This window comes from Salminus brasiliensis, chromosome 7, assembly GCF_030463535.1.
Source record: "Salminus brasiliensis chromosome 7, fSalBra1.hap2, whole genome shotgun sequence".
NCBI classification, from domain to species: domain Eukaryota; kingdom Metazoa; phylum Chordata; class Actinopteri; order Characiformes; family Bryconidae; genus Salminus; species Salminus brasiliensis.
In genome coordinates, this window is record NC_132884.1 from 24,118,636 (window position 1) to 24,132,671 (window position 14,036).

Here is a 14,036-nt window from a genome sequence, read left to right on the forward strand (position 1 = left end):
ACTGTTGACACATGAAGTTTTCAGGTTGATGCAGCCCAATTTCCTGTCTCTTTGAAATCAATGCTCGCTAAGAGAGCGGCACCAATAAATGAAGGTGAAGTTGGGATTAGTTCAAACACCTTTGGGAAAAAGTGTACATTAAAAAAAAAAGAAAAAAAAGAAGAAAAAAAAAAAACCACACAGCCAAGATTGACAAACATGCAAAAGGAAATTAAATAACTATTAAAGGGGAAATCTGAAAGGCCCGGTTCAAACAGGTAAACTCAATTTTCCCCTCTACGTGCTGAGATTTTGATCCGCCTCCGAGAGATTCCGCTGGGGCTGAGGAGGCATTCCACATCCTGCCAAATATAATTTCCAACTCGAGATGGAAGACAAGATTCCTCGTCGCTGTGGGCAAACACACAAGCCAGCCTCATGAGCACTGCTGTGTTTTACAGACATGAAAGACAGATTTGGACGGTAAACTCCAGAGTGACTGAATTCATGGCTGCTGCTGCTGCTGCTCATCAGTGGTGGGAAACGGACAGCAGGAGAAATAAAGAGAGGAGAGAATGTCTGAAACTGAATGTTTTATGTAGGGGTGCATAATACATCAGTGCCTATATATTACTTTGGTAATAAATAGTCAGAATGTATAATAATAATAATAATAATAATAATAATAATATCATCAGTATTACAACTACAACCAACTTTTTAGAACTGAATTAAGCATTTAAATTATTTATTTAACTGACAGAAATTGAAAGACAAAGCTGATTATTTTCTAATGTCTATATGAATCAGGACAAAATCCACCTGGTTTAACATTACAGATGTACAGAATCATAAAACATTTATTTTCATAGGTCATAAATGTGGTGAAATGATTAAAATGCTGATATTTTAGCAAAACAGTTCAACTATCACTAAACATCCTACTCATGTAGAGTTCAATAAATGCAAATGTGTCTTAAATATGCAAATATAAGTTTGAAATATTGTTTAAAATAAAACATCTGTGCAATGCCGATGCAATACTGATATCAATGAGCATCCCTAATGAGGTTCTCCTCAGTGTTGCTTTAGTAGAAGAACCAGTCCCACAGTCCATTAATTGTTCATTAACTTCTTTTAATTTTACCTTATCAATGATAACCTGATACCGTGATATACCTGAAACATATCATACTGATACTGATTAGATCAATAGCGCCTAGCCATAATTTCTGACGTGATTTAGATATGCCATGGCTGTGTCAAATGACAATAGCCCACCGCCACTAGAAATATTTTCTACATAAGGTTTTGCACCAATCCAAAGAACCTTTTAACCCGGCAAAGTCGCATTTCAGAATCCAAATCATTCTTTAAGTTGTCATGGTTCTATATAGAACTACTGGCTTTTGTAAATTTTAGAAGTGAAGTACTGATATCAGCCACAGCAAACACCCAGGCAGGCTCACAGTCAAGAGGTTGAAGATTACAGAGAGCGCCCCCACCCCTCAGGTCAGTCTCTGCAGTAAAAGGCTCAACAGTGCGGACACAGCAGCGTTTCCCCTCTGTTTGCACATAGCTGGGCACCCTCCTCATCGGCCTCTGTGGCCTGCCTGGCTTCGGATCACAAGACATTAGGGAAATGAAGCTTTTTATTTCAGGATTCCATGGTCAGTGTGGTTAGGTAAGCCATTTCTGCCTTGCTGCAGGGTGAGAGGGGAAAAGGGCATGGAATGGAACGAGAGAGCAGAGTGAAAGGATGATGAAGGAGGAACGAGGAGAAAGAGAATCTGAACTGAAAAGAAAAAAAAGGGATTAAAAAAATAACAGATAGTGTAGGAGTGTTTCTTGCCCCTTCCCCCCTTACACAGTCAGGGTCAAGCAGCCAGACAGAACACCAACACTAGCTGTCTTCCTGAGCCTTTTATCCTCCACTGAAGTGGCAGAACAAACAGTGGCTTGTGCCTAGTTTTAAGCCACCGACAGTGACGGCTGCACAAAGGCCAGGCCTAAACAAACAGTTGTTTGAGGTTTCTGTGTTTGCTTGAAGTTTGTAGGCTTGGAAAGGGGCAGAGACCTCACTGTCATCTTAATCAATCACTGTGCCTGATGTGGAAGTACTCAGTATTAGTATGCAGAGACCAATCACTCCAAATAACTCCACTATCCCATAGAAGAGGCATATTCAATTAGCCCCACTTTTCACAGCCCTGCCACCAGCAGAATGGAAATCAACAGGTCGCATATGGTTTTTGCTTGTTTAAATAAGCCACCAGTGGACTTTGCATCCACACTGAGGAGTGTTCACACACTGCATGCACTACAACAGATCAGTGTGCAGAAAAACAAAAAAATGCACACAGCTTTCATTCTTGTTGAAACTGTGGACACACAGAGTCAGCATATAAACTCATCCAGAGCTCAGTATGGATCATTTATTAATCAGAATAATGATTTACATGAGTGATGTGACTTGTGATGTAATCTTATTCATGTAGGGGCTTTGTTTTAAATGGTGAGTTTTTGACATTAACAGTATCTACAATGTTTGGCTTATCTTCGTTACATATCAAATAACTACCACCTGTATGAAAGTATGAAAGGCTCCCTAATACATCATTTGTCAATCACAATTTCAACATCATTGGATTATGGTACAGCAGGAGTGTCCAATATGCAAGTTAGCTGCTTACAACAAATCACTGGATGTTGTTACAACAGTTTTTGTTACAACACTGTTACAGAACACTGGATTTTTTTTGTAACAGTACAAGAACAGTTGAGAAGAAGCAAGAGGTTCACGTAGTTTAAAAAACCATAAATCATTTTGGTCGAAAATAACACAAGCCAATCAAATCAAGGGTCTGCTGTTGTGTTTTTTTTATATATCTGAAGGAAATTGGAATCACACTATGCAGCAACGTAATTGCCATTTGGCATTTTAACCACTCCACTATAGTTAGGTTAGATCATGAATCCTGTAAATTAACTGGAGAGTAATGGGAGCATTATCTGGACAGAGAATCCATTTATGGCATCTACCTTCCTTAAACAAAAGAAAACTGCTACATAGATTACTGAGTAATCTTGTGCATCATACCATGTAAAACAGTCATGTTCCCGTGTGGATTTACCAGAAATCCATGAACAAGATATCAACCTTGAAGGAACCTCAGGAATAATGAAAACAAATCTACAGACTATCCACAAGCATGAGGGAAATGTGAGCAACCAATAACTACTGTTTACTACGCCGGTCTAAAGACACTTTTACAAGTCAAAGCTTACTTCCGCTCATTACATGACTCTATAAATAGCCTTCAGCCCTCAAGGCGGTCCATTACGTCATGTTAATTCACGCTCTGGCAGAGCAGAAGTTGGTAAAAAAAAAAAACAACAACAAAAAAAAACAACAACAGAATAATCACAAAACAATGAGATGAAAAGAAGAACCATCTCAAACCATGTCGCTTACCCAAGGATCTTAACATCACAGTGGCTCAAGCTGGCTTGTTAAAGCAGTGGCTTAGTCCTAAACTGCTTTAAAAAGCGCTAATCTTCAAAGTGAGCTTCTGGAGCATTCCTTTCATCGGCCTATGACCGGATTTAAGTTCATATAGCTACTGATATTAATTACTTTACAATGAATCAAACGCAAGCAGAGCACACTTCCTGCGTTCTACCACATGTGCAAGAAACCTAATGAGCGGATCATTTCTGTAGAGCTGGCTGACTCAGTAAGACATATGCAAGAGCACACATGGGCACACACCTTCTGGGTGACTTCAAATGGGAAATAATCCTTAAAATAATGTACTGGATTTTAGTCCTAGCTGTAAGTGTAAAGTACACAGTCCTGAAAAGCACAGCATTTGACAAGTTAAGCAGATACAGCTTCACCTGGGTTTCTGATGGACCAGCTGTAGTATACCAATGCATTCTCACACCAATCAGGACACAGAAAAAGGCTGGTAGTATATTTTAAATGATAAAACATTAAACAAATCAAAACATGACGTCTTCCCTATGCCAGGACAGAGGCATCGAAATGACATGCTTACCAAGTGCAGTCAGAGAAAGGCCCCAGAACACACAGCACAACTGTATGTCACACCTATTCTGCATCAAAAACTTACAGTGTAACAGTGTTTCATTGTACTGTAGATGCCTGTTTTATTATAACGACAATAAAGTTGAGTTAAATTGAACAAATTAGAGGTAAACAGCTGATGCACACCACTCTACAGAAGCTCAAATGATCATGCTTTGCTTGCAAACAAGGTTTTTGGGATCTAGTAAATACTCTGCCGGCGGATGTCAGATATACAAACACAATGAACCAAAAGAAATGATAGATAGGTGAGTTTGTGAGGTCCTGTAAGCATGCAAGCAATCTAATTAGATTCAGAATTTCTACAGAGCTGGGTGGCTCAATAAGACGTATGTGACTGATGAAACCAACACATTCCAGTCCCCTCATAAGACAAGGAAATCCTCAAATCCTCAGGCAAACACACACAGAAGTTAGTTATCCAGATGCTTTTCCCATTTGAGCCACTCGCAAAGCACAGCACATTCACTCATTTCAACAAGAGCTTGGAGCAAGTCTCCAGAAATCAGGTCAGCAGTGACAGCAGTGCTGTAGAGCAAGCCCATATAAAGATGGCAAGAAAAAAAGAATTTTCAGAGCAGAAGCCCTCCACATACTGCTGAAGTCTCCAAAGCTACAGTCAAATATTGATGTGAAAGAACCCATGAACAGTTCATAGCTATTAAAGTAAAATATATATATTTTGTATTGATTTTAGGGTGTAATTCATTAATTAATTATAAGCTCATTAAGTTAAGTTAAAGGCTCAATCTCACCTTAGCCCATGATAACCTGGTTTTCACCTTGACTGGTTCATGTTAACCCTGCAATGGACTGGTGCTCTGTCCCGGAGATACTCCTGCCTTATGCCCAATCATTCGGGTAATCTCCAGACCCACCGTTATAATGACAAGGGACAAGCAGATAAGAAGATGGATTGGAATGTGTAATCTAATAGCAATACAGAAGTGGGCCACTCTGACAAAGGGCCTAAACATCAGGCAGGTCTTGCATACTGGGGTGTTCCCTGTATGCAGTGGTCACTACCTACCAAAAGTGCTCCATGAAAAGATAACTGGTGAACTGGCTACGAGGTCATGGGCACCTAATGCTAACTGATATGATCCAGGGAGGCCCCACCTCACAACTTAAAGGATCTGCTGCTAACACCTTGGTGCCAGCTACCACAGGTCACCTTTAGAGATCTTGTGGAGTCCATGCCTCAAATGCTCTGTTATGGTGGTACAAGGGGGACCTACTCAATATTGGACAGATAGCACTCATATTATGGCTGATCGGTGTTTACATGTAGTAGCATCCACATGTCAACGTTTCAAGAGCTTAGAATGCAATCGTCACTTATTTAGTATGTCTCTTCTCGTCTCCTGTCATTTAGAACAGCATGGGGATAAACAGTGAACCCGTTCCAGATCTGTCCATCATAAAGTGTAACAGCAGCCAAATGAGGATGAGCCAGGTAGAGGAACTGGAGAGCAGCAGCTTGAAAAATCACTACAATTCCTGCCAAAGCATCCATTGGCTAAATATAATCACTGAAAAGACAGAGAGGGAGACAGTAATAGACGAAGAGAGAAATGCAGATGGAAGCAGAAGCTTCTTTAGCTCAAAAGTATTCCCTGGTTAAGACAAGCCTGAAGTAACACCTTCTTAGATCACTCACTGCTCTACTAAAGTTTCTGAGTCAGATTTCCCCCCAAGGGAGCCATTTATTAGTCCAAAATATTCCACGAACGACGCAGGGCCAAATTATGAATGTACAAAGCTCTCCTCAGTGATAGAAACCTGAGGCCGTCAAGACCAGCAGTGTGTGGAGGAAAGGAGAGAAGTCTCCCAGATGACAGATACCTCGCACATAGATTTTCAATTTTTTTTTTTTTTTACAAATCGCCTTAGCCTGAACAGCCTGTAAAGGTAAGGTATTTATTAGCTCCCTGGGAGCGCAGCACGCACAAAGACCCAACTGTGGTCTTCGTGCATCTAGGGGTTACTTAAGTCCTTAATACAAAGCAAACAGGCTTTAGAGCTTTACTCTCCGACACATTTACAGCTGATTTAAAAAGCCATCCTTTAAACGGTTTCATCGTGCCTTCTGTAAAACCAAATGTAGCGCAGTGCTGGCGCATTAGCAGGCCCAGGCGAGAGGAGATGCCTGTCTGATAAGTGCGGGCTCAGGCCGGATCTCTTTGATAATTACGGCATCCCATTTCCTTTAATATCTGAAGAATACGTTACGGCAGGTGATGCATGTCGGTGTCAGCGTTCTCCAAGTGGGAGCCGAACTGTTTAAAGGAAACCACAAACTTTCATCTGTTTGCTCTGACCGCTGACATTCAAAAGACATAGTGAGTGGGGGGCGAAACACATACAGCGGCTATGCCATCTAGCTTAAAATGCAGCCTACAGTAACCAGGGCTGTTGTGAGATGTGTTTTGCAAATATGGTTTCTGTAATTGATTCTTTGTGATAACATATACATATACTCCACAAGACAGAGATAAGCAGACCAACTGCATAAATAAACAGCCAATAATTTTTCACATAATTATCCAGATACACAGTACATTTTACAGTGTTCTGATATGATTTGACTATAATTTAAAATACTTTACTCTTTTGGCCCGGTAGAGCTCTTACTCTTACTATTAATTCAATATTATCACACAGTAACATAACTTCAATACACCATTAGTTACACAATCAATTACATTTGAATTTGATTCATATTTTATATAAATTGGTTCAATTCTGCACCTTTCTGCACCACCGATACAGAGTACCAAAACTGATACCGATACTGACTGGCTATGAATCCTGAACAGCATGTATTGGTTGAGTAACTGCACATTTGAAAAAAAAGTTTCAGAGCTATGAAACAATGAAAATTACCACAATGCAGCAAGCAAGTAGGGAAGCATAATCTTGCTAAGATCAACCAAACAGCTTTTTATTTAGTGTTTAAAATTCACATTTCATTACAAGTACACGTCTCTATGTAAAAATATACTACTAGTGTGTGGCCTTAAAAAAAAAGCTGTTTAAACTCAACATGGAAAGACACCACATGGAAAGAGAGTGCCAAAAGTTCCATTAAATGTCTATTTAAATGGTAATAACTATTTATGACTGTCTGTTCACTGGTTGCTTAAACATTTGGTACCATAAAGTATGGAAACCAAACTTTTCTATGTAAAAAAAAAAAAAAAAAAAAAAAAAAAAAAAAAAAAAAAGTACAGCATCAGAAAGCTTTGGTGCTCTCTAGTGCAGATACCAATACTGTGTGTAAGTACCAGTAACGACACAACACTACTTAAGACTATTCACACAGCAATTAGTGATTACACTTAGTTTTCATTAAGAAATAACAATGCAAAACATTTTTGTATTAAATGGAATGAAGGTTAGAAAATAATCTTTTTCTGACATCTAATAAGTTGGAATGAACAAATGAAAAGATGTTTCTGACTAAAACAATAAATCTAATTTTGCACAGCTTTACATAAAACTGAAAAAACGATTCCTCAAACCAGTTTTGTAAAGAACTATGCAAATGTACAAAATTCTTCCATAGTAAAACTTGCATCCGGTGCAACAGCAGCTCACAGATTAACAGTTTTAAACATATATAAGAAACAATTAACTGAGCTCAAATACTTAAAATACTCAAATACTTGTAATAAAGTGCCAAAATAACTGCAAAGAGCCTGCTTGCAAAAGAGAGCAGCTCCTTGACCTGTGCTCTGACCTTCACCTGGATTCTACATAGAGACCGAATGTAGTACTGGACGGTACATTTGAACACAGAAAGGTGCGGGTTGTTAAGATATAAGGTCTTTGTTGTCTACGAATAATCATTATTGGCCACCTCTAATATAGCGCACTATTTATCACATCGATGTATTATGACACTTGTATTGTGAAACTGCTGCCAATGACCAGCCTGGGAAACCTAGTAGGGATAAATTGACGCTTTCAGAGTAAACTTGCTTTCCGACATCAGGCAAAGGCATTCAAACGTCATAGTGAACAGGACACTGTAGTGTTTATTGTTACAGAGGACTATGGCTGACAAAATTAAACACAGCGCCGAGTCTAGAGCAACGTTCTAATATAGCGCAATGCTGCTGAAGCTGGATAATGATAGTCATCAGCTGCAAGCTCCTGCCAGTTGCTACATCACAAACCCAAACACACAGACACTAGGAAACAGTTCGTACCAAACCGTCCCTGAAGAAAGTTACATTAAGCAGACCGCAAGCTGCAAAGCTAAGTTCGAGCAGGCCTACCATCCCGAACAGCAGAACACCCAGCTTTCTCTCTAGAAACATTTCCTCATAGGGAGAGGCCTGCAGACCATGAAATTAATCAAACGATTAAAAACTGTTGATGGAACCTATCGCTGTCCTCTCACTGTATGCGTCTGCACAAGTCGAGCTGCATTTCTGTCTGGCCAGCCTTCAAGCTTGGTTATAAATGGTGAGATGCAGGCTCATTTTTTATGCCTGACACCCCTAATATACAGATTTAAAAGGGATAAAGAACATATGTGGAAAATGATTTTTAACTTTAAGCGATTAATAATTAGCGTTATAATATTGGGTTAGACGAAGCCAAGAGCATGATCAAGACAGAAGATGGATTATGGGGCTTATGAGGGTTTAGCACTTATTGTACACATGCTTGAGTGAGCATTCCTTCCATATTTACAAAGGATTTCTAAGATTGAGGTTTGGACGCTTCAGTAACTGCACCATGCATTTCTTTTTTTAGGAGACCAGATTAAACCTTGGAGTGTGACTGGGGCTTGCGGAACAATCCTCCCTAACAGGCCTTTTTTCCCCCCCAAGTAAAGTGCCTTTAGTGTCAACATTACGTCCTGCTCAACACCGCAACCAAACGGTTCCACCTCCATGATTTACACTTGCTCAACTATTATTAAGCCGAAAGGCTGGATTACCAAACAGGTCTGTTTCCATTTCAGCTGCTGGCCTCAGTCATAGACACGGCCTGGCCAGCACGTGTTGGCTGAACCGTCTCTCTGCCGTCATAAAGATGCATTTGACATGTTTAGCATTTGAAGAACAGCTCATGCGATACCAGCAATAACTGGTGGGGGACACCAATCCACTTATATCAACAGGAGACCAGGAGTAATCCACCTTCCGCTGACAAGCTTCACCCATGAAGCAAGAGGTCTTCATTTACACCCTACCATAAAACAGAGCCCATATCTGCAGTGCAATGGAAATCTACCACAGTGCACAGGGGTGACGCGACCTGCCTAATCTCTTTACTACACCAGTGGAGGCCCTTCTTAGTGTTATTGAACCGGGGACGTGGTTTCCACAAAATATGATCAATGACAATATGGGGCATATCAGATTATTTGGTGCACATGCAGTGTTTGATTTGATGTGCATACTTTACACTTTCATAACACTACTTCTCAATCCCTCGCCCAGGGGTCCCATCCAGAGCCCGTTTGGGTAGCTCTGCAGCTCTTCATGAGCCGAGTCAGGGGTCTCAGAGCAGAGACCTTAACCAGAAATATGCCTGCTTGCAAGACATTAAACCCGAAAGTCTATTCAGCAAACTAGAATAGATCATTTGAGTGAATCCCTGCTGAGGATGGCCATACTAGCCATACTACCCACAGTTCATCTGTGAGAGTCTACGTTTGATTGGAACAACAAGCCTTTATTCCTCAAGTGTCTTTAACCCACAGTAATGTGTCTTTCTATGTGGGTTAATGGTCTTTCTTCAGCAGGGTGTTCAGCAGCTCTGCATGATTGTGAGGTAAGTATCTTAAGGGGCTTCTTTTCACACGCAAATGAAGCAATCCTGGCCTTCCAAAGGAGCTCCAGCTGAGAGCCTAAGCTGCGATATACACACACTCGTTCATTGCCCTTTAAGAGCCCTATTGTCACTCAATAAAGAGCTAAAACCAATATGTGCTCACATCTGATGGAAGGGTCGCTCGGTCAACAACGAAAGGGATCCAGCAGCTCTGCGACCAGATCAACTGACCGGGGTGTGTAACTCCTGGTCCAGCGTTAGCGTCTAAGCGCCGGACCGAGCTCTCATCTCCGACATTATACACAGCAGAAAGAATTTGGTTTTATTTTTTGGAATAATTTAGTACTTTAAAGGTCATGGTCAAGAACTTCTAACACACCAGCGACCAGAATTATGGTCAGTTTAAGCGTTTTTACAAGTCAGCATCCTGGCTACATCTTACACAGGCTGCACGCGGCCACAGCTTCCTAGTTCCAGTCATGACAGATGCACCCTAGCTTACACTGGGGGTTATTTTAGCTTCCTAGCTTGAGCTTTAAGCTCACTTTTTTTTTACTAGGAGTCAATATTTCATTTCATCAAGTCATAAAACAATTAACACTTTCTCAATAAAATTTTGAAAAATTCATCTTAAGCAACACTGGTTCTCACGCCTGCTCATTTAGTACCACTGGTTCCTCCTGCTCCCACCACACCTATTCCCACTAATCAGCTAATTAAGCCCTTCCAGTGAGCCGGGTGTGAGTGTTAGAGCAGGGTGGGGGTGGTGGGGGGACACGCAGGTTAGTGGAACTCCACGATTAACCGCCACCATAATGCCAGCACTACCTAGCTATATTAGAAGCCCCCTCTAAACCTTCCAACTTCCTCGTGCAACAGGAGAAGGAAGATGGGCGATGATGCTCCAGAACTGTGGTTCCCAACCCTGAGCGAGAACTGGCTACCTGAAGAAGCCCGCTTTAGAGTTTCCACTGCTCCCTACAAATAAAACAGTTACTTAGCTGAGCCAGGCAGGGGAACGGGGGTCTCTGCCGCACAACGGAGGGTGTGTTAAAGCCTACCTGTTGCACCGTGCAGCCCGCCGATGAGCGCGAGGAAGCGGATGATCAGCAGCAAGCAGCAGCGGCGGCAGCAGCAGCAGCAGCAGCACGCGCTCCGTGCCCTGGTTACTGGAGTCTGTGTCGGACACATTTCCATAGCGAGCCCGCCTTACATCCACTGGAAATACTCTCTCAGGTGAAGCACAGTCACTCTCGAGGATCTCTCCCAGGTCCGGTGGTTCGCTTTTTCCCGTCCCGTCTTTTCTGGCGCTCTCACTCTCTCCCGGTTCTTTTAGAGCTCACTTTCTTTCGCCCCCGTCGCCTCCTGCTCTCTCGCTCTCTCATACCCCGAAGTCCACAGACACACACACACACACACACACACACATACTGTTGCTGCTGCTGAGCCCCCATGCAGAGGCCACGCGATCCGGTGAGGGTCAGTGTCGCCACCTGCTGGCGAGACTAGACACAAGCACACGAGATAGCTCTCATTAATCCGTGTAGTGTTTAAGAGCTGATCCGTTTAGTGTTCTGGTCCAGGTTTACAGGCTGGGTTCATGGGCCCATGTTGCTTCATAATAAGATGGGGATTCTGCAGTTTTTCTGGTAAGTGTAAAAAGTGTGTATTTAAAAAGGTTGATTGTCTAAACAAAAGTGGATGATAAGGGAAAGTTCTCATTAGTAGACTTGCTGTGGTTTCAGTAATTTTTCTTTTTAAATTCTCCTCATGTTATATATCACACACCCCTTCCAATAAGTGTGTTACTAGTATGTGTATGTTTTAATGTGCCTCTACTGCGTGATACAGGCATTCAGCTGTGCACACACACACACACACATTGTCATATTAATGAATGAGTAGGTGCATCTACAGCTGTTAAGCACATCAGTCACAGGTGAAGTGTATGTAGGACGTCAAATAATCTCACTCATACAGCTTATAAAGTAATGTAACCTGAGCTAAAATCTACAGATGTTCATGTTAACGCCGAGATCAGTGATGTGCAAAGTAGGACGCTCTGACACGCTGTGTCTAAAAACTTTTCCAGTATCAAAACCATATGCCTAATAACTGAACCATGGCAAATAATCAGGAAAAACTGGAAGAACATTCTGGAGATATTTTCCACCTAACTGCCATCTTCATTCAGCTGCAATGTCAGGTCTAGATATATTCTATTACAGTAAATATAAAGACACTAATAATGTAAGACGTCTTCAATCCAAAGCCGAAAAAACAGTATTCTTTAAACACACTGTGAAAGACTGACTGTATATATAACTGACTATGTCAGAGAACTTCTCTATACTTTACAAAACTTAACTAAATCTGAATCTCTTCACTTCTCTTAACTGTCCGCCTATGTCCTGGTTTTGTTGAAGTATTAGCCAGTAATCGAAGTGGGCCGGTAGAAGTACCAGCACTTCTGCGTTTTCCTTTTGGCTATTCTGTAACTTTTCTGCTTTGTCCAGTTCAGCCTCTGGATGATTCATACTGAGGCTATATAAACTAGATAACCCAGCAGGCACTACCTAACCCTCACCTGTTCCTGTTTTCCTGCCTCTACTGCATGATGCAGGCATTCAGCTGTGCACACACACATTTACATTTACATTTATGGCATTTAGCTGACGCTCTTATCCAGAGCAACTTACAAGGTTATTCGTATTACAGAAGTGGGCCAATGTAGTGTTAGGAGTCTTGCCCAAGGACTCTTATTGGTGCAGCGCAGCATAGCCACCCAGACCGGGAATCGAACCCCCGTCTCCCACATGGTGTGGTAGCTCAGTGGCAGGTAGTGGTGTTATCTGTTGCGACACACACACACACACACACACACACACACACACACACACACACACACACACACACACACACACACACACACACACACACACACACACACACACACACACACACACACACACACACACACACACACACACACACACACACACACACAGACAGTCATATTAATGAATGAGTAGGTGCATCTACAGCTGTTAAGCACATCAGTCACAGATCAAGTGTATGTAAGACGTCAAATAATCTCACTCAAATACAGCTTATAAAGTAATGTAACTTTTTCTTGCATGCCGGCCCATTCTGCTTTGTCCAGTTCAGCCTCTGGATGATTCATAATGAGGCTATATAAACTAGATTACCCAGCAGGCACTACCTGACCCTCACCTGTTCCTGTTTTTGCAACAAGTAAAGTACAGTGGGGTGAGTGTTTTTACACATGCATAATACATAGTATCACACAGATATTTCATTATTAAAGACTATATTATTGCACATTGTTGCACAAAAAACTATTGTATCCTCACTGATTCACAACAGTTTCACAATTTTCCCAATCCCAATTACAGTTGAATGTGAATATGAATCTGGCAGCTGTTCTTTACTTTGTGTCGAGAATTCAAGATGAATGGACCAACAAAACTGCTAGAAAATGACTTGGCATAATATATTTTTACATATTTTTTTTTATAAGTGTTTTTTTAGAGAGACACAGATTTTGTGTGACAATATGATTACGATAAAATGACCAGTTTTGCAAATGGGTTTCCCTTTGAGTGAACAAGTGTTTGTTGTATCAGCAATAGCTCCTAGTATATTTTCTTCACTGTAGAAATTTAAAATGGAATACCTAATTTGGTTATACCAGCTGATAAAAACGCCAACATATGAATAAACAGTGTATGGCACTGTTTCCCCTCTATTTCCAGCACTAGTATTTTGGTTTTAAATTCCTCATTAGTTAAGTGTGAGTTGATTATTCCTTATTGAATCTAGAGTGATGGTGTGTTGCCTCTGTTTAGATATGGAGAGTGGTAAAGCTTTGTCATATTATATCATCATATGTCCAGATTAAGATTAAGACTAAGGTCAGGTTAGATTACTCTAGATGTTATTCATCATATGTATTATTACTTCTGTTGGTGAACCGTGATTACTAGACCTAGGAACACAGTTTGGAATATAAATGTCACTGGTCGGTCAGGTAATATTAATCAGATAATATTAATAATAAAAACAATACATCTACAATAATACTAGCCTATTTTTTTTAGCTAGCTAGCCAACTTATGGTATTCTATTAATA

The 14,036-nt window shown here is 41.0% G+C and overlaps 1 protein-coding gene across 2 annotated transcripts in view; it reads right to left on the reverse strand.

Moving 5' to 3' along the window:
• Window positions 1–11,258, reverse strand: part of ror1 (receptor tyrosine kinase-like orphan receptor 1) — a 125,334-nt gene extending 114,076 nt beyond the window's left edge. For both annotated transcript variants that reach the window (XM_072684259.1, XM_072684258.1), the window contains exon 1: window positions 10,945–11,258. In XM_072684259.1, the coding sequence (XP_072540360.1) occupies window positions 10,945–11,080 (136 nt within the window). In that variant the 5' untranslated portion in view covers window positions 11,081–11,258. The remainder of the gene's footprint in view (window positions 1–10,944) is intronic.
• Window positions 11,259–14,036: the final 2,778 nt, after the last annotated feature.